Source organism: Oncorhynchus keta, chromosome 9 (genome assembly GCF_023373465.1).
Source record: "Oncorhynchus keta strain PuntledgeMale-10-30-2019 chromosome 9, Oket_V2, whole genome shotgun sequence".
Lineage (NCBI taxonomy): Eukaryota > Metazoa > Chordata > Actinopteri > Salmoniformes > Salmonidae > Oncorhynchus > Oncorhynchus keta.
Genome location: NC_068429.1, coordinates 32,628,653 through 32,655,059, shown reverse-complemented (window position 1 = coordinate 32,655,059; position 26,407 = coordinate 32,628,653). Strand labels below are relative to the sequence as shown.

Below are 26,407 nucleotides of genomic sequence, written 5' to 3'. Positions count from 1 at the left end.
ATTGATTTGTTGTTAATAAAAATAAAAATAAATAAATACAATTTAATAGGATGGCTTCCTGAAATTCCCCCAAGCAGCTGATTGGTCGGCCCCATTGCTAATTGGAGCTGACCCCGCCCTCTCGTCAAAGTATACAGCTGTCTGTAATTACAGACTCCTTCAGAAGCTAGAAAAGCCAGTGTTCCTTTGTTAGGAGAGAGCAGATAGAGCTGGGGGGTTAATATCCTGTGGTGGGTGTTTCTCAGATAGAGCTGATTAGTATGTCCTGTGTGTCAATAGGATGCATTTTGTGGGGGATTATTGACATTGTTTGTATTATTTCATTTGTTACTAGGTGCCTTGCCCTTCCCCCCTGGGAGTGCTTAGTCAAGAAGCCTGCGGACATACATAACCCGTAGTATTGAGTCTGTTTATGCACACTAGGTAAGACCTGGGTGGACTACCCCCTGTATTTTGGTTAGCCACCAGGTGGTGCTAAAAGTTAGGTAGGCAGGTAAGGTAGGAGAGGGTAAGTAGTGGGTAGGCAGGTAAGGTAGGAGAGGGGGCTTTGACATTTACTTTCTTTGCTTTGGTTCCGTCCAGCCCCTTTTCCCCAAATTTACCGTGTGAAGGAATAAACGGTAAATCCTCTGCCTTTTGTCATCCTTACTCACACCTACAATCCCATACCTCTTTCGCTCCATGGGGAGTTGAGTTGTAGCAGAGTGTTGCGATCCCTGTAACAAATAGCATGAGATGAGCTATACAACTGTACATTTGTCACTTTGCCCCACGGCAAAGGGGGGGCACCCACATATCTGCAGGCCCACCAACCAATGAATTTCGCGCTACGCCCCTGCTCCCAACATAATTGGAATAGGAAGTGTAAACTCTAACATATCCTATTAGCTAGAAAGGTAACTCCAAACATATTTTCACTAATAGCAGCTGTTAAGCTGGTTAAACAAAGGTTAGCCATGTGTTGGCAAAAATATATGTCCAAGTTAAGAACGCAGATACTCCAATGAGTTTAATTTGCTCAATATTAGGAGTTGAGAATATCTTCTCTAATGATGTCAGCTTTATTTCTCATGTTATACAGCATGTATCTAATTCAAAATGTGTTTATTCTGTTGTTGCTAGCGATATTCATTAAAACATATTTTCTACTTTTATACAATATATTTAAAAAAATATTAATATTTTAGGGGACCCCTTGCAGTATCTCCACAGTCCCCAGGTTGAATACCCCTGCTCTACAGTAGTCGAGACGCACGTATGAGAATAATATATTGACGTAAAAACAGCCACATGATGTCGCAAGTATGCCTCTGCACTTCATGACATCGTGAGTTCATGCACTGAAAATGAATTCCTGTCTTGCTAAGATATAATTAGTGTAGCTTACAAAAGTGACGTTAATTGCTTTATACATACTGTTATTGTAACACTATATATATATTTATATATCTATACTTCATTGTATTATATATATTTATATATAGTATTTTCGTTAAGAGTATCCCTGAAATAGCCTTCTTTATGACAGTTTGGATAGAGTAGACCAACTGACAAAAGTTATGACAGAGTTTGGAAAGAAACAAATCTTTGTCGGTAGGCTAACTGATGAACAGCTATACACAAAATACAGTACAGTGCAAACAAGACTGTGTAAACATGAATAATCGCAGGAGACTGGTTTGGTGTGTGTATCTATGGAGGTGCTGGGGCCCAGTTTTGCTTATTTAAATCTTAGCCACCCAATATGTATTGGCAATTTAATTTACACAACAGTGAGAATGAAACTACTACTGTAAATCCTGTAAATCAAATATTGCAAATTGTAGGCTAAGGAGTGAAACATTTGGATTTTGTTTATTTTTGTTTCTCTAATCCATGTTAAAGTTTGTCAAATATTCTGTCACTAATTGGTCAAATTAACATTTTTCATTCCATTTTGAAAACCATTAGCCCTATATGTGGCCAAACAAAATACAATCATGAGGAAGTCATGATGTTCTAACATTATTTCAATTTATTTGTGAACTGTTTGAAACTTGAAATAGTTTGTAACAGTTCGAGGGACTGTGTCCAGGGCCAATGTTTTTCTACGCAAATTTCCACCTGCGAGTTGGCTCTCTCATTGGTTGAAACCACAGTCAGATTCCTGCACAACATTATCTGATTGAAAATCAGGGAGGGGAGCAAAAGGAAGAGAGCAGCAAGTGTGATGTCTTACAGTGGTTTGGATTCGGACTTTTGCGAAAGGATTTTAGGAAATATTTATTCTTCGACAGATTGGATGATGTTTTAAGACTGGGGAAATAATTAACCTAGCCTATTTAATAAGAGCACTATCCTCCCTACTTCTTATAAACAAACGGTAAGTAGGCTACAGCAGGTGTATAATATTATAACGAATATTCCATGTAGCCTATTATTAGAAATATTGATCATTCGAAGAATGAAAATGGATTCATGTAGGCTATAATGGAATTAATGCATTTTACAATTAGCTTATCCAAGTCAGTGATGCTTTAAACGTAGTTAGCCTATCATATGCTTTTGGAACGAAACTTTTTAAAGTTTGTATTTTACAGCATTATATTTCAAGATACATACATAGTTAAAACGAAAACTGAAAAAGACCTACTGATAGATCATTGGACTTCACAGCATATTATGGAAATGAATGACTGGACAAGTGTGAAAGTATTTGGCTATTTTATGTTTCAAATATTTACATTTAAAACATGAGTGTTAACATACAGTTAAACAACCTACCTTAACTGAATTAACACATATGACACAATGTGTCTAAGAATTATGTAATGGTAATTACATTTTTGTTTCCCTCGCTCAGAAACGCTCCATCAAATATGTTATACCAGCCAAATTAAAAATCTTGAAAGTTCACAAACTAATAAACGATATATTATCAAAATGTTAGGCCTAGCCTAAAACATTTTAAATTGTCTATAAGCTTTTATCATAATATTTTTTTTTCAACAGCGTTGTCATGCCACGATCCTTTTTGGTGAAAAACAAGAGGTGCGCATCTTACAATGTGCACCGTTCTCATGAAGACGAAGTCGAACCGAGGGAACCTCAATTTACAAGTAAGAATGTCAAGATTATCATGGCGACACATCAAGACTTTCACAATTGTATAACGAAACGTGTATAATTATTTGCCAGTTATTTCATCAATTGTAGTTACAATTAATCAATTGACACAGTGACAATGCCATGTTTAGATTTCCTGGTTATTTTTTCACTTCCCTGACCATCATAGACTAGTATTTTTTTATTATCTGATTAAATGAAAGCTATTGCTAAAAATAAATAATAATGTATAAATATTTGACTTGAGAAAAGTGAATCCATAATGATGCGTTGCAGCATACAGTGGGACTTTTATCATGTTACGTTAAACATCATAGAAAATGAATTACATTTGAGGACAGGTGCAACACCTAGTGGACTAGAAAACGTATCTCAAAAGTAATATGCTTGGACTGTTATTGATGCTTGGATTTGTCACTGCATTCATGGAGTTATTGAAATTAAGTGGTTAGGGCGGGTTTCACGGATATACAAAATAGACATTATGAAGGATTCTAAGCCTTCAATCTACACTGTACATTGATGTACTTATTTACAGACAAAATATTTGGACTTTATGTTGACACTCAATTAATCCTATTTGCAATTGTGACTTGACAGGTGTGATCTCTTCAGAACCACAGAGTCCAGAGTCTCCAGTCAGGCCTCAGTCAGTGGGTCAGCCCTCCCTTCCTGAACCAGACCCCTATTCTTATATCAAACATGAGCAGGAGCCTGAACGCCCAGTCCCCTCTTACCTTAAGCCAACAGGACAGCCGGTTGCCCCTGCTCCACGACCATACTACTTATCAGGTGGGAGACCCTCCAACTGGGCTGGGATGTTGTGAAGGGATGACATGATGTCCCCCCCAAATATGGTTGGGAATAGAATAGAAAATAGTAGAACCATATTGGTCCTAAATGGGACAACATATGATTTAGAAGGTTTTTCAGAGGAAGTGTTCATTGACTCAATCATCTTACTCCGTTTAACCTCAGAGGCTCACATGGCAGAGTTCCCTCCATTCTACAAACCCTCCTATGCCTGGGACTCTTTACCTGCGCCCTATGACCTCCGTCAGATGGGCCCCCCCCCCTACCTCCTGCAGCACGCCAGCAGCCTGTACGGGGCTCAAGTCAGCCACAGCCCTGAGCCACAGCAACCTCTAGACTGCAGCACACACTACTCCCTCACCTCTGACACTTATCACTGCATTACCTGTGACAAGGTACGTATATGCAGGAGTGGAGTCACAGCTTTCTCTTTACGCTGTGAGACTGACAATAGCTAATGGGCCTATACAAAATTCAACTGCCACAACACACAGCATACAGAGATTTCACAAAGCCACCAGAGGGAAAGTTGTGCATGTGGTCACATAACCCTATTCAAAACATCACATGTAGTCTTTTAAATTCATCAGTCTTTAAACTGACATCAACATTGTGACTAGCAGGTTGATAACTGTCCTCCTCTGCCTGTCCTCCTTCCTCTGCCACGGCAGGTGTTCTCAACCCCTCATGGTCTCGAGGTTCATGTCAGACGCTCCCACAGTGGGACCAGACCATTTGGCTGCAACATCTGCAGGAAAACCTTTGGCCACGGCGTCAGTCTGGAGCAACACATGAACGTCCACTCACAGGTACCCACAATGCACTGTTGGAGATGGTTAAGGAAAAAAGACGGACAAACAGATATGTGGAATCTGGCACAGTGCCCAAATTGCCTAAGTTATTTGTGTACTTCCATGGAAAAGTAGCCCAAGGTACTTTCATGAGAATTATCATATTTGAAATGTGATGATAAAATCACTCGTTGCACAGCAGGAAATACAAACTTGTAGTGTATTCAAGGTTTAAAAAGGCATCTAGCCTCCCGAGTGGTGCAGCAGTCTAAGGCACTGCATCGCCGTGCTTGAGGCGTCACTACAGACCCAGGTTCGATCCAAGGCTGTATTGCAGCAGGCTGTGTTGCAGCGAGCTGCGACCGGGAGACACATGAGGCGGCGCACAATTAGCCCAGCGTCTTCTGGGTTAGGGGAGGCTTTGGCCGGCTGGGATGTCCTTGACCAATCGCGCTCTAGCGACTCCTGTGGCGGGCCGGGCGCATGAGTGCTAACACGGTCGCCCATTGTACGGTGTTTCCTGCTACACATTGGTGCCGCTGGGTTCCAGGTTAAGCGAGCAGTGCGGCTTGGCAGGGTCATGTTTTGAAGCACGCATGGCTCTCGACCTTTCGCCTCTCCCGAGTCCGTATGGGAGTTGCAGCGATGGGACAAGACTGTAACTGCCAATTGGATATCATGAAATTGTGGATGAAAATGTGTTAAAAAAAGAAAAGGTATCTAAAGTCTGTAATTTCCACTTAAAAATGTCAGACTTGATTTGCAATAATGAAAATGTATCAATCCCTACAACAAATATCCATTAAAAATTATCCACATAATAATTCTAATTTCCTGTTGCTGCAGGATTATTTTCCTGCTGTAACAAACTAGCTCAAATTAAGATCCTACATCTGTACCTGTTTCTTTAAACAAAGGAAAGAAGTTTTGAATGCAAGATGTGTGGAAAGACATTCAAGCGCTCCTCCACCCTCTCCACCCATCTACTCATCCACTCAGACACCAGGCCCTACCCCTGTCAGTACTGTGGAAAGAGATTCCACCAGAAGTCAGACATGAAGAAACACACCTACATCCACACAGGTGAGGAGAGAAGAGCATCCACATAGCACCAAAGTTAGGGATCCAATTACTTATGAGTGTATTGTAATTTCTCAGAAAACTAAAAGACAACTTTAGCAATTGGCTCAGTCTATAGTTCTCTGCTTTCTAGGTGCTGTAACATGAATTGTTTCCAAGAGTAATAACTACTGATAAATCAAAAAAAGAAACTTAAACAAATGTCCATCTGATTTGCATATCTGGTTATCCTACTTTGCAGAGGCCTCTGTGAAAGGAACTCTGTGCAGGCAGAATATGTCTCAAATGAATGTTCGACAAATCTGAACAATGGCACAATTCTTTCCTCCCAGTCATTGATACTGACTTCAGCTCTACAGCACAAACACTCAGCAAAAAAAAGAAACGTCCTCACTGTCAACTGCGTTTGTTTTCAGCAAACTTAACATGTGTAAATATTTGTATGAACATAACAAGATTCAACAACTGAGACATAAACTGAACAAGTTCCACAGGCATGTGACTAACAGAAATGGAATAATGTGTCCCTGAACAAAGGGGGGAGGGGGGGTCAAAAAAATCAAAAGTAACAGTCAGTCAGTATCTGGTGTGGCCAACAGCTGCATTAAGTACTGCAGTGCAATTCCTCCTCCTTACCCACTCTTCCACCAAGGCACCTGCAAGTTCCCGGACATTTCTGGGGGGAATGGCCCTAGCCCTCACCATCTGATGCAACAGGTCCCAGACGTGCTCAATGGGATTGAGATCCAGGCTCTTCGCTTGCCATGGCAGAACACTGACATTCCTGACTTGCAAGAAATCACACACAGAACGAGCAGTATGGCTGGTGGTATTGTCATGCTGGAGGGTCATGTCAAGATGAGCCTGCAAGAAGGGTAACACATGAGGGAAGAGGATGTCTTCCCTGTAACGCACAGCGTTGAGATTGCCTGCAATGACAACAAGCTCAGTCCAATGATGCTGTGACATACCGCCCCAGACCATGACGGACCCTCCACCTCAAAATCGATCCCGCTCCAGAGTACAGGCCTCGGTGTAACGCTCATTCCTTCGACGATAAATGTGAATCCGACCATCACCCCTGGTGAGACAAAACCCTGACTCGTCAGTGAAGAGCACTTTTTTGCCAGTCCTATCTGGTCCAGCAACAGTAGGTTTGTGCCCATAGGCGACGTTGTTGCCTACAAGCCCTCAGTCCAGCCTCTCTCAGCCTATTGCGGACAGTCTGAGCACTGATGGAGGGATTTGCGTTCCTGGTGTAACTCGGGCAGTTGTTGTTGCCGCCATCCTGTACCTGTCCCACAGGTGTGATGTTCGGATGTACCGATCCCGTGCATGTGTTGTTACACGTGGTCTGCTGCCACTGCGAGGACAATCAGCTGTCCGTCCTGTCTCCCTGTAGCGCTGTCGTAGGCGTCTCACAGTACGGACATTGTAATTTATTGCCCTAGCCACATCTGCAGTCCTCATGGCTCCTTGCAGCATGCCTAAGGCACGTTCACGCAGATGAGCAGGAACCCTGGGCATCTTTCTTTTGGTGTTTTTTTCAGAGTCAGTAGAAAGGCCTCTTTAGTGTTCTAAGTTTTCATAACTGTGACCGTAACTGCATACCGTCTGTAGGCTGTTAGTGTCTTAACGACCGTTCCACAGGTGCATATTCATTAATTGTTTATGGTTCATTGAACAAGCATGGGAAACAGTGTTTAAACCCTTTACAATGAAGATCTGTGAAGTTATTTGGATTTGTACAAATTATCTTTGAAAGGGTCCTAAAAAAGGGACATTTTTTTGCTGAGTTTATATACTGTACCTCATGCAAAATATCGCTCACATGTAGGGGCATCAATACAAAATGAAACTGTGATATTTGATTATGATTGATTTGATGCCACAGTTTAAACATGTTTTTGTATGTGCCTATTTAGGTGAGAAGCCCCACAAATGCCAGGTGTGTGGCAAGGCGTTCAGCCAGAGCTCTAACCTCATCACACACAGTCGTAAACACACAGGCTTCAAGCCCTTCGGCTGTGAGATCTGTGCAAAGGGCTTCCAACGCAAGGTGGACCTCCGCAGACACCATGAGAGCCAACATGGCCTGAAGTGAAGCGGTTGAAAACAATGGATGGAGAAGAGGAGGAGGAAAACGTGCCTTATGCCCTTAGCATAGCAATATAGCAAAGAAAGACCAAACTTGATGTCTTTTCGTGGTGGGCATCATGACACAAAAATGGCCCCTACGGACACAAGAATTGTATAGTATTGAATATTATCCTTCTTGTGAAAATGCATTTTTAAGTCAATCAGAGCTGGCAGCTAACCAGTAGAAATAAGACAATGCAAATTATGAAGGTACTTAAGTATTTGCTATCACTTAAGGAGAAACAGTAGCCTGACTGACACGACCCATGTGACTACACAACGAGGAAAAGGACTTTGAAAGCTGGTGTCAGCCAGACTAGAGGAATAAAATGGAATAAAATGGAATTCAACTGATATGATTCCTTTGGGTGCATATTGAGGTTATAGACTTATCACAGAGGCCTTTGAAGTCAATTGTGAAGAGAGATAGGTCTCGTGATTTTGTTGCAGAATGTATTTAAGAAGAAGCATTATATGTTCACAAACAGTATGTGTGCCATTCATATTTATAAAATAATCTTATGTCAAATAAAATGAAGCAATGGTATGTATGAATGAACAAATGCTCTCCAAATAAACTGTGAGATGTTATTATAAACCTTGTCATCATTGTGAGCTGTGGAGAAAAGAAGAATATGGGCAGAGCGTGAGTTAACAATCATACATTCAATCTCATGTGACAAATAGACAAACATTCTGAAGAAGGAAAAAAACTGGCAAACGGTAAAAAACACGCATTGTGTTAGCTTAGTAAGATGAGATGGCTCATGGTACAGATGTAGGATCTTAATTTGATCACTATTTTGTTGCTGAGAATTTCCCTGCATAGCAAGAAATTTCCACTTATAAGTGTCAGAGTTGATTTGCCCTAATGAAAAATGTATCATCAGCCTCTACAAAAAATTGCCATTTATTATAATAGACAAATTAATCCACATTTCCTGTTGCTGCAGAATTAGTTTCCTGCTGTATAGCAAACTGGATCAGATTAAGATCCTACATCTGTAAACCTAGGCTTTATGTGTAACCGTTTTGCCATAGGGCAGGTTGCATGTAGACAGTCTTCCAACTGGCTCTGTAGCAGTCCTTTGCAAGGCTGAGCTCATGTTGCCTGGGGCAGAAATCTCTAGTATGACCAGTGAGAGATAGAGTAAGGCTTCATTCAAATCTATACCTGGAACAACATGCAAATCTCAAGTCCACCAGGTTCTCAAATGTCACACAGCCAAAGTAATCGACTTCCCATGCCTGCCACCATGCTCACTAAAGAGAGGAGAGGGAGGAAATTAATTTGTTTTTCCTCATTATTGATCAACCCCCCAATTCTTCCAAAATCTCAGTCACTAATGTACAAACTGTGTAGGCCTTCCTCATGTATGATGCATGTTCTTCACACCCATAAGCAAAGGTCTGCACATTCATTTGAATCTCTAGTCAGTCACACGGTTGGTCTTCAAGTGCGAAGAAGTGTATTCCCTCTGTGTTGTGATTTGGGATATACTGTATAACAACAGACAGACAGACAGACAGAGGATAGAGTACTCAAACACCCTCTACCCATACCGTACCACACCCATCCATTCTGACGGGTTTGCTTTGACAAACACATTGCACTTCTCATGAGGACACCACCTTCCTCAAACACCAGATCCAGTTAGGCCATTTAAGCTGTTACAGGCAAATCAGATCATTGCTTAGTTAAATATGTCTTATTCTATAGAAGTAGCTGGCCAAGTATTACTAATATGTATTCAAGTCCCACTGTATGCTCTATCCCATTATAAGAGTTTTCAGGTCACTATGCCTCAAAAACAAATTTAAACCTGAGTTTAACAACCACACAACCATACACAGAAGAATTACCAAGAAAGATATTTCAGGTGATGAAGAATACTTACTGAAGGTAAGAAATACTACACACATACACATGGACATGGTCACAACAGCAGTAGGAGTTTATGTTGATGAGTTGTCACAGAAATCAGTGTCTTGGTGCGGAATGAAACAGGCAGCCTGTCCACTGTCTGGTACAGTTGGTAAACAAATCTGTGGTGCCATGCAAATTAGTATTTATATTACCTAGGCAACGGGGTCCGTTGTGCTCAGGAGGAACAGTTAGGGCTGCATCCTGGTGTGAGGATACAGAGCAAATCAAAATCCTCCACAGGTAGCCAATGGCAGAGATAGGAGCAGGATAGGCGGGCCTAAACAAACAGGACATGTGTCCTGCAGAGGAGGGGCGTGACCCAGACCGTAGCCTGGGGGTAAAAAAGGGGGATATTTGGGGACTAGGTCCACACACGCACCTGACATGCACTTCCCTTTTTAACATTCACATACAGGCGTGTGAATGTGTGCTTTATATCATTCAGTACAACAAAATGCAGGGTTTTAAAACAACACAATATAGTAACTTCTCAATAGTAATTATACAGTGCCTTGCGAAAGTATTCGGCCCCCTTGAACTTTGCGACCTTTTGCCACATTTCAGGCTTCAAACATAAAGATATAAAACTGTATTTTTTTGTGAAGAATCAACAACAAGTGGGACACAATCATGAAGTGGAACGACATTTATTGGATATTTCAAACTTTTTTAACAAATCAAAAACTGAAAAATTGGGCGTGCAAAATTATTCAGCCCCCTTAAGTTAATACTTTGTAGTGGCACCTTTTGCTGCGATTACAGTTGTAAGTCGCTTGGGGTATGTCTCTATCAGTTTTGCACATCGAGAGACTGAAAGTTTTTCCCATTCCTCCTTGCAAAACAGCTCGAGCTCAGTGAGGTTGGATGGAGAGCATTTGTGAACAGCAGTTTTACATTTACATTTACATTTAAGTCATTTAGCAGACGCTCTTATCCAGAGCGACTTACAAATTGGTACATTCACCTTATGACATCCAGTGGAACAGCCACTTTACAATAGTGCATCGAAATCTTTTAAGGGGGGGTGAGAAGGATTACTTTATCCTATCCTAGGTATTCCTTAAAGAGGTGGGGTTTCAGGTGTCTCCGGAAGGTGGTGATTGACTCTGCTGTCCTGGCGTCGTGAGGGAGTTTGTTCCACCATTGGGGGCCAGAGCAGCGAACAGTTTTGACTGGGCTGAGCGGGAACTGTACTTCCTCAGTGGTAGGGAGGCGAGCAGGCCAGAGGTGGATGAACGCAGTGCCCTTGTTTGGGTGTAGGGCCTGATCAGAGCCTGGAGGTACTGAGGTGCCGTTCCCCTCACAGCTCCGTAGGCAAGCACCATGGTCTTGTAGCGGATGCGAGCTTCAACTGGAAGCCAGTGGAGAGAGCGGAGGAGCGGGGTGACATGAGAGAACTTGGGAAGGTTGAACACCAGACGGGCTGCGGCGTTCTGGATGAGTTGTAGGGGTTTAATGGCACAGGCAGGGAGCCCAGCCAACAGCGAGTTGCAGTAATCCAGACGGGAGATGACAAGTGCCTGGATTAGGACCTGCGCCGCTTCCTGTGTGAGGCAGGGTCGTACTCTGCGGATGTTGTAGAGCATGAACCTACAGGAACGGGCCACCGCCTTGATGTTAGTTGAGAACGACAGGGTGTTGTCCAGGATGACGCCAAGGTTCTTAGCGCTCTGGGAGGAGGACACAATGGAGTTGTCAACCGTGATGGCGAGATCATGGAACGGGCAGTCCTTCCCCGGGAGGAAGAGCAGCTCCGTCTTGCCGAGGTTCAGCTTGAGGTGGTGATCCGTCATCCACACTGATATGTCTTTCCACAGATTCTCGATTGGATTCAGGTCTGGACTTTGACTTGGCCATTCTAACACCTGGATATGTTTATTTTTGAACCATTCCATTGTAGATTTTGCTTTATGTTTTGGATCATTGTCTTGTTGGAAGACAAATCTCCGTCCCAGTCTCAGGTCTTTTGCAGACTCAATCAGGTTTTCTTCCAGAATGGTCCTGTATTTGGCTCCATCCATCTTCCCATCAATTTTAACCATCTTCCCTGTCCCTGCTGAAGAAAAGCGGGCCCAAACGATGATGCTGCCACCACCATGTTTGACAGTGGGGATGGTGTGTTCAGGGTGATAAGCTGTGTTGCTTTTACGCCAAACATAACGTTTTGCATTGTTGCCAAAAAGTTCAATTTTGGTTTCATCTGACCAGAGCACCTTCTTCCACATGTTTGGTGTGTCTCCCAGGTGGCTTGTGGCAAACTTTAAACAACACTTTTTATGGATATCTTTAAGAAATGGCTTTCTTCATGCCACTCTTCCATAAAGGCCAGATTTGTGCAATATACGACTGATTGTTGTCCTATGGAAAGAGTCTCCCACCTCAGCTGTAGATCTCTGCAGTTCATCCAGAGTGATCATGGGCCTCTTGGCTGCATCTCTGATCAGTCTTCTCCTTGTATGAGCTGAAAGTTTAGAGGGACGGCCAGGTCTTGGTAGATTTGCAGTGGTCTGATACTCCTTCCATTTCAATATTATCGCTTGCACAGTGCTCCTTGGGATGTTTAAAGCTTGGGAAATATTTTTGTATCCAAATCCGGCTTAAAACTTCTTCACAACAGTATCTCGGACCTGCCTGGTATGTTCCTTGTTCTTCATGATGCTCTCTGCGCTTTTAACGGACCTCTGAGACCATCACAGTGCAGGTGCATTTATACGGAGACTTGATTACACACAGGTGGATTGTATTTATCATCATTAGTCATTTAGGTCAACATTGGATCATTCAGAGATCCTCACTGAACTTCTGGAGAGAGTTTGCTGCACTGAAAGTAAAGGGGCTGAATAATTTTGCACGCCCAATTCTTCAGTTTTTGATTTGTTAAAAAAGTTTGAAATATCCAATAAATGTCGTTCCACTTCATGATTGTGTCCCACTTGTTGTTGATTCTTCACAAAAAAATACAGTTTTATATCTTTATGTTTGAAGCCTGAAATGTGGCAAAAGGTCAAAGTTCAAGGGGGCCGAATACTTTCGCAAGGGACTGTATATTCAGTATTTGATGGTTCTATTATCTCCTTTTCTTTCTCAGGTACCTTCGACTGGGATTCTCTCTCTCTCTCTCTCTGTCTGTTGCCTCCCCCTCTTTATTTGCATCTCCTGTGCCCTAAGGCACCGTGGTATCCTAATCCTGCAAAGTACTAAACTATAAGTTTCTCTTGAACTTCAATGTTAAACTGTCCACACAAAATGAAGCTAAAATCTGAAAATGTTTAAACATTTCCAGCTCAACAAAAATCTTAAACTAAATCAAGACAAATTATTTTATCCCTCATTTGAACTTGATGCATCCACAGAAAATAAAAAAGGTTAATAAAAAGTAAAATGTATGTTAAAACTATCAGATAATGAAATAAAAGGTGAAATCAACAAAGCAATCGTGCAGCACTATTTAGTCTAGTCTAAAGGCCCATGTCCGCTGCCTTGCCAGCGAGCTTATGGAGGAATCAGATAACAGAAACCGACTCAACACATTAACAGAAATAAATTAAATAAAAACTCTAAATCTGTTCTACCCAGCCAAGAACATGTAATGCAGGAAAACAATCATCTGCACACAGTCTCAAACCTAACCACACCAAACTCAAGCTCACACGCGCGCTCACACGCGTAGATAGAGAGGCCAGAAGATGGGGCACAGAGTTGAATTTGACTTGCAAATGAGTATGCAAAATATCCCTGGTCTGTGCTCTGGTAAAGTGTGTTTCAACCTGAGGCTAAATGTTAGGGGAGACATACTGAAGAGCGGATGTCTCCCATGGGCTGGTCTATTTCATGGGAACCCTCCACTGAGGACACTTAAGTTAGCAGACACTGAGTATTTACTAGGTCTCAATCAATGGAAGCCATTACATCCATGTGCAGCCATATCTTAATATCATATACAGTTAGCAATGCTTGACATAAACAAGCCCATAGAAAGTATGAATTGACGCCATCATTAAAAAAAAAAAAAGTTACGTCTCAAACAATATGAACTTCCCCACTCTCAATCAGCTAAAGGAAAGTGCCTTTCATCCATGTTTACATCATCAGAGGCAGGAGCTGGATGGTAGGAAATAGAGCTGGAGACATAGAGAGGGAGTGGTGTGACCAGGCCGAGCCGAACACACACAGATTACCGAAGAAGACAAGATAAAGGACAATCAGTATTTAAATCCAGGGAGTGGATTATTTGTTTGTGTAAAGCATCCAATTGGAGGTAAAGCCATGCTCTTCTCCAAGACCCAGCTGGGAAGGCTGAAGTGGAAAAACATTGACGAGGCTTGAAGCTGGATGTTGTCTACTAATATTACATTCATATCTTCCTTTAGTTTGGCCTTTACATGTTTTGCCTTGAATCTCAATGCTATTAGACCAGTGAACTAAAGGAGAAGTGAAACTGACAGCTGTCAGCAGCTTTCTTATTTTGCCTGGACACAGGAAGTAGGTCTCTGATCATGTATAAGAGTGACAGGGTGGTGATACCAGTTGATTGACAGTTAGCAGGGGGAAGAGTGTGGTGGATCAGAATGAAAATAGTGACAGCAGCCATCATAGCCACAGCACGTAGGCACTTTGTCATCCAAATATGGCGTTGTCTCTCCAACCGCCACACAATCAGCTGCAAGACATGGGTTTCTGACTATACATGATGCATTTAAAGAGAGACAAGGAGAGAGGGAGAGAGAGAAGGGAGAAAAGATGAAAAGGGAGGGAGAATGACTGAGCCGGATCAACAAGAAAGAGAGTGAAAATTAAAAAGAGAGCGAGAAAGAGGTGGAAAGAGAGAGGGTGAAATCTGGGGCCATGCAGCAGGCATTGAAGGGCAAGCCGGGCGTGGTGGGTGTGTGATAGTCTTATCATGGCTGCCCCACACTAACAGTCGGAACACGCCAGAGGCAAGACAGGGAGGAGTGAACAGTCCCTTGACAGAGATAGCACCCAACACAGGCATAATCTGTGAGACACAGGGCTCGGCAGCACGCACCCAGAGACAGAGAGTTTCTAGATCCCACTGTGTGTGACACCCCAGCTCCACCACACCACACGACAGATTGTCACTCCCAGCATACCCTATTCCGCTGCCTCATCATCTCCCACAAAGCACAGAACTTCATAATATGGCCCGACGCAGGAAGCACAAACGTCTTATCTGACTCTCCTTTAGAAAAGCATGGCACTAGGATTCTTATTCAAACAGCTGTCACACCAATATCCTCTCCATTTCAGGGATGGTGGGAAATGTAGTTATTTGTAACATACACTTTGACTGAGTTGGAATGAATATAAAGTGGTTCAACTGAAACAGGAGGTCAAAACAAAAGACTGCCTATCCGAGGGACACCAGCCATCATCAAGGATACAAAAAAACAAGAAGCCGATGGAAAACATATACTGTTTATCTTGAGTCACACCATATTAGCATATATAATGCCCTAAAGGCACAGAAGTGGGAATTTAAAAAGTAAACAGAAATGTCTATCACTAAATTCTGCTTCTTCCCTGCCTTAGCAAGTCCTGTCTGACTCTGGCATCACAACTGAGAAGAATGGGATAAGTGACACTTTTAATAATAATTTTATCTCTGCAGTCTTTTTATTTGAGAGAAACGGTAGTGTAGTTGACCCTGGTCAGTCAATCGACAGCTCTTCCCTCTGCCAGCCTCTAGCGGACTCAACGGTTAACCCATCAACTTCTAGTGAAACTTTATTTTCACTTCTCTCAATTCACTATCTCTGATGTGCTAGACGACTTAATTAAGATTGGTGTAAAATAAATGTAGAATAATACACTGTGGCTGATATGCTTGATCCATTTTTGCTGCAGCTCTCTGCCCCCCTGATTGCTGAATCTTTAACCCATATTTTAACCTGATGATTATATCTGGTACTATCCCCAACGTTTGGAAGGTATCCACTCCACAAAGGTGGTGACCCTTGTGACCTAAATAATTATCGGCCTATTTGTAAACTTTCTGGCCCAGCTATGTACACTATACAGTGCATTCGGAAAGTAGTCAGACCCCTTGACTTTTTCCACATTTTGTTATGTTAAGGATTTATTCTAAAATGTATTCAATTGTTTTTTTCCCTTTATCAATCTACACACAATACCGTATAATGACAAAGCAAAAATAGTTTGGGATTTGTTTTGTATCAAATGTATTAAAAATAAACAACTGAAATATCACATTTGCTCAATCCCATAGGCCGAAGCACAATTGGCCCAGCGTCGTCCGGGCTAGGGGAGGGTTTGGCTGGGGTAGGCCGTCATTGTAAAATAAGAATTTGTTCTTAACTGGCTTGCCTAGATAAATAAAGGTTAAAGCTTTGGTAGCGATTACAGCATTGAGTCTTCTTGGGTATAACGCTACAAGCTTGGCACACCTATATTTGGAGTTTCTCCCATTCTTCTCTGCAGATCCTCTCAAGCTCTGTCAGGATGGATGGAGAGCTTTGCTGCACAGCTATTTTCAGGTCTATCCAGAGATGTTAGTCCGAGCTCAGGCTGGGCCACTCAAGGACATTCCAACTTGTCCCGAAGCCACTCCTGCATTGTCTTGGCTGTGTGCTTAGGGTTGTTGTCCTGTTGGAAGGTGAACCTTCACCCCAGTCTGAAGTCCTGAGCACTCTGGAGCAGGTTTTCAGCAAGGATCTCTCTGTACTTTACTCAGTTCATCTTTCCCTCGATCCCGACTAGTCTCTAAGTCCCTGCCACTGAAAAACATCCCCACAACATGATGCAGCCACCACCATGATTTACAGTAGGGATGGTGCCAGGTTCTCCAGACATGACGCTTGGCATTCAGGCCAAAGAGTTCAATCTTGGTTTCATCAGACCAGAGAATCTTGTTTCTCATGGTCTCAGAGTCCATTAGGTGCCTTTTGGCAAACTCCAAGCGGGCTGTCATGTTACTTTTACTGAGGAGTGGCTTCCGTCTGGCCACTCTACCATAAAGGCCTGATTGGTGGAGTGCTGCAGAGATGGTTGTCCTTCTGGAAGGTTCTCCCATCTCCACAGAGGAACTCTGGAGCTCTGTCAGAGTGACCATTGGGTTCTTGGTCACTTCTCTGACCAAGGCCCTTCTCCCCCGATTGCTAAGTTTGGGCATGCAGCCAGCTCTAGGAAGAGTCTTGGTGGTTCCAAACTTCTTCCATTTAAGAATGGAGGCCACTGTGTTCTTGGGGATCTTCAAAGCTGCAGAAATGTTTTGGTACCCTTCCCCAGATCTGTGCCTTGACACAATCCTGTGTCGGAGCTCTATGGACAATTTCTTCGACCTTATGGCTTAGTTTATGCTCTGACATGCACTGTCAACTGTGGGACCTTATATAGACAGGTATGTGCCTTTCCAAATCATGTCCAATCAATTGAATTTACCACAGGTGGACTCCAATCAAGTTATAGAAACATCTCAAGGATGATCAATGGAAACAAGAGCTCAATTTCGAGTCTCATATCAAAGGGTCTGAAAACTTATGTTAATAAGGTATTTCTGTTTTTTATTTTTAGTAAATTTGGGAAATATTCTAATACCTGTTTTCGCTTTGTCATTATGGGGTATTGTGTGTAGATTGATGAGGAAAAACATGACATTTAATCCATTTTAGATTAAGGCTGTAAAGTATTACAGCCTCAAGTATCAAGATTTAGATGCAAGTGGCTGTTCCACTGGTTGTCATAAGGTGTATGCACCAATTTGTAAGTCGCTCTGGATAAGAGCGTCTGCTAAATGACTTAAATGTAATGTAAATGTAACAACATTTTGAAACAGTCACTGTTGGCACTGTATGCTGCTGTTACTGTTTATTATCTATCCTGTTGCCTAGTCACTTTATCCCGACTATATGTACATATCTACCTCAATTACCTCGTACCCCTGCACATCGACTCGGTACTGGTACCCTGTGTATACAGCGAAGTTATTGTTACTCATTGTGCATTTATTCCTTGTGTTATTACTTTTCTATTATACATCAATTTTTTCTCTCTCTGTATTTTTGGGAAGGGCCCGTAAGTAAGCATTTCACTGTTAGTCTACACATGTTTTTTACAAAGCATGCAACAAATAAATTTTGATTTGAACTGCATTTAAAAATCTAAATTTTTTTAGATTTTTCACAGAGCTCGTAATGCGTTTTAAGCATTGTTATGGACGTAGAACATCCAATTTTGTTGTTTTATATAAAAAAAAAAGTGTGACTTTGAGAGCAAAAACCTGAAAATGTAGAAAAAAATCTGAAACCTGTGATTTTCTGACTGTTGACAGCCTCATTCATCTGTTTCAATAGTAGGCCTGCTGTTAGCCTACTTGCACAGTACAGCTTGGATTGGCTTGACTGTGAAAGACCACTTTCGCTTTCATTGGTTTTATAATTTTAGTGTATGTCAATGTTTCTCACAAAATCTTTCAAATAGGGTAGGGTGCCTTTCCTTCACCGGGCAGGTTGATTGGGAAATTTTGGACAAAATTATAGTATACCCACTTCTCCAGGCACCACTACACCAATACTCCCCTAGTTTGTTTTTTAAAACTAATAAATCAAAGGGAAATCTGAGGACTATACCATTTTAGAACCTTGGATGTCACAGACAACGTGGTCTCAGAGCATTTCGTATTATTCTGTACGTAAATCAGACACATTACATTTTGTATGGTATGTGTTAGTCCTTCATCCACTTTGTATGATGTTACAAATTGTAATTCATATGATAAATTATGTATTACAATTCATACACTATGTGCAATAATTTAATTTACCCTTGTACTCTTTCTAAACAATGCAAACATTTATTTTTTAATGGCAACGTGTAAAGTCTACCAAACGCAGTGCACTCTGTTTTTTTAACTGATTCTAGTTTTGGTAACAAAAAAAGTCTACGGAGATAAGATGTTTCAAAGATTAGAAAATTAGCAGAATGTCGGCAAAAAGCCATATGGTTCATCTATTCCCACTCCCGGCAACTGGACTTCCTCTCGTCACCATATTTGACAGTGAGTGGAAACGCCAACCGTATGCTTAACATTTATACATCCGGTTACATATCGGGCTCATTGTTCAATGTGGTTTATCCGTGTAGCTAGTCTGGCTCTCTACTGGCCCCTTTTGGCTTAAAATTGCTTTACACACTTTAGGTCTAGTCGAGGAAGAGGTTGAGTTGAGTTCTAGCACGAAATTGAACACAATTTTTCGATTACCCCTGGGGTTGTATTTTAACAAAATAAACTATGGTCTGACATCAAACATACTGATAGGCCTACAGCTCCAATTGTCTAACAATTCTCAATATTTGGTTGGAACTTTAAACACGTCCAATTGTTTCCACCCGTAGGAGTTAATTGGTAGAAATGTTTGAATTGTATACAAACCAGAAAACCACAATTCTATCTGTGAATTGTGTTGCTAATTCAAATAACATACTCAGCTCAAAAGGTGAAACTTGTTTCTCCAAAGGTGAGATGGCAGCATCGGGGCTGGACGATTTGAATTTTACAATGAAAGCGATAACCGTCAGGCTCCGGCAGCGCAGGCGATGAAGTTTACCACTGTGGGTGGGGTGCCTGGGAGCTCGGCGACTCTTTCCTTATCAGAGGACAATAGACTCGTTTGTGTGGAATATCCAGGGATTATCTCCAATGTGGACAATATGTTGGAAACTATTGGGGGTATACAAGGGGTGTCCAAGGTGAGCAACCTACACACGTCAATCAACGCATGCGCGACTAATCAATCACTTGATAGCTGTTACTCAGCTTGCAATGTTAATGGCTGTATAGCTAGCTTGTCCTGATTGGCTATGTTATAATTCACACCGTATTCGTTTACTGTACTAACTGAGGTGCTAGTGCAGCTATACAAACCTGCTTACATGATATGTTGTTGTTCCCATTCTCACCACCGCCATTTGTATTGTTCTGCTGACTATGATGAACTAAAAATGAAATGTTTTTCTACAGACCTATACTGACCCCAGCAGGCGGTTGGAGCTGCGCTTTCACTTTCGTTCCAAGGACCCGTTCTGCCACCCTGTCTTTGGAAATCGTTTCCAATCCACCAACCTGCTGCTGTACGTGAACATGATTTTGCGCAAAGGCAACCCTAAGTAATCTCCAATCAACATGGACATCCTGGATGTCATTGGGACAACATACAAATTCCAAGGTTCAACTTCCTAAACACAAACACTTGACCCCATTATATCACTGTACGATTCCTTTCCATTGCCTCCCTACTTTGATCTGTGCTGTTATAACTCTTCATTGTGTACATGTTGATGTATGTTGTACATTGTTGTAGGGATGGCTGACTTCCAGTATCTTGCGGTGCATTCAGCAAAGGACGGCTCACATACATCCCTCTACAATAAGATACTCTTGCGTAAACCAGAGAATAATGAGTTATTTGAGCAGCCTGTGCCCCTCTTCATTCCTCCACCCATTTTCTCTCGCCTGGACAGTGCTGTGACTTAAATGTCTGTGGACTACAGTTACCAACCTGAAATCCAACACAAGGAAGCAGGGGCACTGGGGCAGGCGTGTGAGCAACACTACACACAGTTTCACCCTCATCACAGGTAGTGTGTTACGCTCAGAAACAAATATGCCAAAGGACATCAACATGTTATGTAGTGTGTCAGCAGTAATGCATTAGAATTCCCCCTCAATAACGTTACACAACAACGTGTTCAACAACAGGAGCAAGACAGGAAGCCTGTTATAAAGATGCAGGTGCTCATAGATCTGGCCATTGGTCAACTCATAGGGGTGCCATGCAAATATCTCTCTGTATTGATGAATTTTAGCTAAATCATTGTGAACTTGTCTCCCGTGCAGAGAAGGCTATTGTCCCCCGACAGTATCCAGGAATAATCTGATTGGTTTGAGTCGAGCCCGTCGGCTTCACAACGCCATCTTCCTCAACTTTGACGACAAGAATGTCCCCACGGAGCCACTGGAGGCTGCCAAGTTCAACTGGAAGAGGATGTGTGTTCACCCCAGTAACATAAAGGCAAAGGAACAAATTAATAAGGTCAATATACTTTGCATTGGGCTTCTGAGGTTGTTACTCTGTTACTTTTTTTTACAAGCCGATGTGAAGTCTGCATACATTCACCTCTGAAGGTAAATAATGTACTTACATTCAGTAATCTTGCTCTGAATTGTCATCCTGAGGGTCCCAGAGATAAATTCTAGTGTAGGTTTGTTTGATCAAGTACATTTTTATGTTCAAATGTAGGAACTGGACTCTACAGTTTGACACCTCTGCTGTCTATGGCTCCATACCCACTCCTCCCGGCCATCTAGATGTATGACAGTTAGTGTATAAGCTAATGATCGATCATGTGTGACATTCCTGGGAGTGTGTAAACCTACTTTTTTTTAAATTATCATAGCATTTCTGTATGTTCTCTATAGTTATGTACTTCGAAATGTATCAATTGACCAATTCAGCACATTTGGGCAAACTCCTGGCAGACTTTATACAAAATATTGTGCAGTAATATAATTATTCCCTGGATCAGTCTGAAACTTTTCACACACACTGCTGCTATCTGGTGGCCAAAATCTAAATTACACATAGATTCCAATCTGAAAGTATGGCCTTTCTCGTGCATTTCAAAGATAATGGAACAAACCCAAAAAATAGAAAACACATGTTTTGTTGTTTGTATTTTCTTTTACCAGATCTAATGTGTCGTATTCTCCTACATTAAGTTCACATTTCCACAAACTTCAAAGTGTTTCCTTTCAAATAATATCAAGAATATGCATATCCTTGCTTCAGGTCCTGAGCTACAGGCAGTTAGATTTGTGTATGTCATTTTAGGTCGAAAATTGACAAAAAGGGTACGATCCTTAAAAGGTTTAACACTGATGCGTTAATCACAGATGCAAAGGAACATAACTTTGTTTTCAGTTTGAGCCTTTCTTTTTTCTCCTAATGCTATTTCAAGACCGAAGCCTTTACTTGAGCCCATAGGCGAGTTTGTATTTTATCTCTATGATTTAGCCTATACTCTTTACATCTCCATATACAGATGATGTTCCTACAGTATATGCCCATGGAAAATGTACACATATAAAGTGTTATTTAATAATGTTGCGTACATTGCTTTGATGTCCCCTCTGTGTTATCTTTTCCCAAACCACACTGTGTGTAGATGTTTGAGAGCCGGCCCATCTGGTCCCGGAACTCGGTCAAGGCCAACATGGACATCCACCCTGATAAACTGAAGCTGCTGCTCCCTATCGTGTCCTACTACATGCTGAGGAGATGTAGACCGCCAGTGGTATTCAAAGTCAGGGTTATTGGGAATTGCAATGGTGTCACCATGTAAACAACAAGTTGGATAATAATTAAGAGTATGGGACTATAAACTTTTTTTTTTTAGATAATTTGAAAAAGACAATTTGAGTAAATGTATTTATTACTTCTCTCACCGTTGATTAAATAAATTAAATTTGAATGAATTGAAGGTTATTTGTTGATGTTAAAATTGAAACATACTGGTTTTGACTTAAGGTTGTGTCATGAGATTCGGGGCGGTGCCGGCAGAAATTCTGGCCAAAACAAATTGGGTCCCCGACATCTCTCAATTTACATGCCATGTCCTGTTCAATTCCAGAATTCATTTCAATTGAAAACTCTTGTGAAGTGGTTGACGGGGAGAAGGAGAAAGTGAAGAGAAACAAAAAGTGACTTATTTAGTCACTAGGATATGAAATTAAAGCAAATTCCTCATAATAAACTCAAATTCCATCCAAACCTGACATGTGTGTTTCCCCTAAGGTGACAGGCCCCTGGAGGAGCCTCTGGGTGAGGTTTGGCTACGACCCTCGCAAGACAACAGAGGCCAAGAAACACCAGGTGCTGGACCTCAGGATCCGTTGCAGTACCAAGCACGGTGAGGAGTGGGGGCAGGGTGGAGGTTTGGTTCAAACTAATCTTAAGGGACTCTATATAATTTAATCCCATAGTCTTTGTTAATACAGTTCTCATGCTTTGTTTTATGAGACCCTGTCTGTTTCCCCCGTGACTTTCTTTAGGATATACTATAAATGACATGCCAGTGAAGGCCAATAGGAGCACGTTCAACTATACCCTGCCAATCACACTCAACAAAGCAAGTGTGTGTGAGACTGTGTGTGTCTTAGGGATGATTGCCTCGCTAATGTCCCTCTTTGTTGTACAGTTCCCCAGGCTGCTAATGTTACAGATTTAGCCACCCGAGGGCCCTTCCGGGGGACATAACGCTAATATAACCAGGTACCAGCTCAAGGTATTGGACCAAAGACTTCCCCACAACTTACTCACATGCTCTACATGTTACACTGTACTTATAAGAATAATGACACAGTAATAAAACCTCACATGCTAACTGCCGTCTACCCTGTCTCCTGTTTGTCCAGGAGTCGTCGTAGATATTTCGAGATGGGACCCTGCCCCCCCACAGGCAGATGTTCTATCAGCTCTGTGATTTGGACGTGCAGAGGTAGGATCCAACATGGAATAAGGGCGATTCCATAAGAGATTGGCCAAAGATATTTATTTACATTTTAGTAATTTAGCAGCTCTTATCCAGGGTGACTTACAGTTAGTGCATTCATCTTAAGACACCTTAACATTTTTGATGTGAAGAAAATGTTTCAAATGACACCAAAAATGGCTATGTCGAGTGAACAAAAATATAAATGTAACATGCAACAATTTCAATGGTTTTACTGAGGTACAGTTCATATAAGGATATCAGTCAATTTAAATACATTCAATAGGCTCTAATCTATGGATTTCACATGACTGGGCAGAGGTACAACCATGAGTGGGCCTGGGAAGGCATAGGCCCAGCCACTCAGAATGTGTTTTTCCCCACATAAGGGCTTTATTACAGACAGAAATACTCCTCAGTTTCATCAGCTGTCCAGGTAGCTGGTCTCAGACAATTCCGCAGCTGAAGAAACCTGGGCTGGCATGGTTACACGTGGTCTGCGGTTTTGAGGCCATTTGGACATACTGCCAAATTCTGAAAATTAAATTCTCTGGCAACAGCTCTGGTGGATATTCCTGCAGTCAGCGTGAAAATTGTAAGCTCCCTCAAACTTGAGGCATTGTGTTGTGACAACTGCGCATTTTAGTGGCCTTTTATTGTCCCCAGCACAAGGTGCACCAGTGTAATGATCAGGCTGTTTAATCAGCTTCTTGTATGCCACACCTCTCAGCTGGATGGATTATCTTGGCAAAGGAGAAATACTCACTAACAGGGATGTAAACACATTAGTGGCCACAATTTGAGAGAAATAAGCTTTTTGTGGGTATGGAACATTTCTGGGATCTTTTATTTCAGCTCATGAACATGTGACCAACACTTTACATGTTGCGTTTATATTTTTGTTCATGGGTAAGGCCAAAATGTCATGCATTTCCCAACTTTGGTCAATTATTTCTCAATAATCATTGTGGATACAGACTTCAAAGAAATGCCTAACATCCTTCCCCCAAATAAACTTTCTATGGAAAGATCCAAAACATCAGAAATATCTTTGGGCCTTTCTTGTTTGGAATTGCCCATAGAGTAGAAGTGGAAAATATCTCTGCATTTTGTTGTCTGTTTGTCTAATGCTTCTGGCTCCTTGCTCCTGGCTCAGCATAAGAAACATGGTTTTTAGGAACAATGGCCAGGAGGAGGAGTGTGACGGCTGGTGTCTGTCCCACACCTCTGATGACCTCCGAGATATCATGTCCTCCATGATCAAACAGGTCATCCGCGCCAAGAGGCCAGGTAAGACCTCTCTCTGTAACACCGATGTAGCACTCCTATGGCCAACCTGGCCTGGAATCAAACCAGGGAGTTGGTCAGAAACCAGTCCATGGGGAATAGTTATTTAAAACAGGTGTTTTTGATTGTGCAGGAGAATTTCATAGACTGGGATAAAACTGTTACTAAACACTTTTTTTCGCTTTGTCATTATGGGGTATTGTGTGTAGATTGAGGATTTTTTTATTTAATACATTTTAGAGCAAGGCTGTACTGTAACAAAATGTGGAAAAAGTAAAGGGGTCGGAAAACTTTCCAAATGCACTGTATCTGGTGTTGAAGTGTTAACTTCTGATATATTAATTGGCAGTGCTGTGCGTTTTCCCTATGCTATGAGGTGCTAATAGTTTTCTCCCTACGTTTCTTTTCAGGGCTGGTTTTATTTTAATATTACCACCCACCAGAATGTCATTGTTTATTAATCAGAAACACCTGCACAGTTCGTCCTCTACTCAGGCAATATAAATCGGGTCTGCAATGTTTTTGAACCTCTACTCTTTTTACCAGCAAAATATGATAATTTGTCAAATGTCACTTATTTTTGCGTTAATCTGTATTAAAAATATACAGTCCCTTCAGAAAGTATTCATACCCCTTGACTTTTTTGTTGTGTGTTACAGCCTGAATTTCGAATTGATGAAATGTAGATTGTTTGTCACTGGCCTTACACACAATTAGTGCTGTTGCGGTGACCGTATTACCGCCACACTGGCGGTCACGAGTCATGTAAGCAGTCAAATTCCACGTGACCGTTTAGTCACTGTAATTAGTCTTCTCCAAGCTCTGCTGCTGCTGATGGTCATTAGTAGCCTAACAAACTTGCTAACTGCCTGGTACTCAGTACTCTATTGTCCCTCTAATCACTCAGACTTTTTCGAATCATAGTCACACTCCTCATGTAGCCTAGCCCATAGGCCTATATGTTTTGATCAGGTTTGTATCACAACTAAAGTGGCCAAATAACTTCTTAAAATTAAGCACATTAATCAGCTTTACAAAGGTTTTAGAGCCTAACTGGCATACAGAAGCAGCGTGTGACTTTCAAGTTTGGGGAAGATAATTATCACCATAAAAATGCACCTTTTATAATAAAACCATAATTGCATTTGCGGTCACTTTTGATAAGGGTGTTTTCCCGCGAATGGAATATTCGCGCTTATAGCCTACTGCCATGTGCACATTGCTGCGCTTATAATGTGAAGAAATAGCCTAATAGTTTATGAACATTTTAAGCTAAACATTCTGATCTGTTGCTTCAGCCATTGCTTAAATATTTTATTTTTATGCTTGTGGTTGTATTAATGTGCCATGTATTGCACCTATGTTTGGAATATTTATTTATTGCACAGAATAGAATAGGTCAACTTTTGGACCATGGGGGAATAGTAGATTGACATAGGCTAGTGTTTTTGCTGTTCGTTAAGCCTACTCATCTTGTTGGCTGATGAAAAGTACATTTGTACCTCGGAATTGGATAAGGGTGCGCGCAGTTGCGTCCCCGATGTGTCTGTCTTCACTTGTAGCCTGTGAGAAAGACCCGATCATGTGACAGAGAGCCATGTGAGTGAGAGGCGCTTCGCATTGTGCAGCACTCAGGGAGAAGGGCACAACGCAGCACTCCAGGCCGCAAAAGCCATAAATGCTGCCGTAAAATTTGAGGCATTATCAAGTACTTGTCAAATTGTGAATGAGAGACTAT

At 41.7% G+C, this 26,407-nt stretch overlaps 1 protein-coding gene and 1 pseudogene across 1 annotated transcript; both read left to right on the top strand.

The window, feature by feature from the left end:
• Positions 1-2,161: 2,161 nt before the first annotated feature.
• Positions 2,162-8,526, top strand: LOC118387579 (zinc finger protein Gfi-1b-like). Its single transcript, XM_035776082.2, has 7 exons — positions 2,162-2,362; positions 2,992-3,098; positions 3,706-3,897; positions 4,084-4,313; positions 4,590-4,727; positions 5,627-5,792; positions 7,715-8,526. Exons 2-7 carry the CDS (start codon positions 2,999-3,001, stop codon positions 7,891-7,893), a joined length of 1,005 nt encoding a protein of 334 aa, XP_035631975.1. The 5' UTR covers positions 2,162-2,362; positions 2,992-2,998; the 3' UTR covers positions 7,894-8,526.
• Positions 8,527-19,321: 10,795 nt separating this feature from the next.
• On the top strand, positions 19,322-25,172 carry LOC118387581 (general transcription factor 3C polypeptide 5-like; annotated as a pseudogene).
• Positions 25,173-26,407: the final 1,235 nt, after the last annotated feature.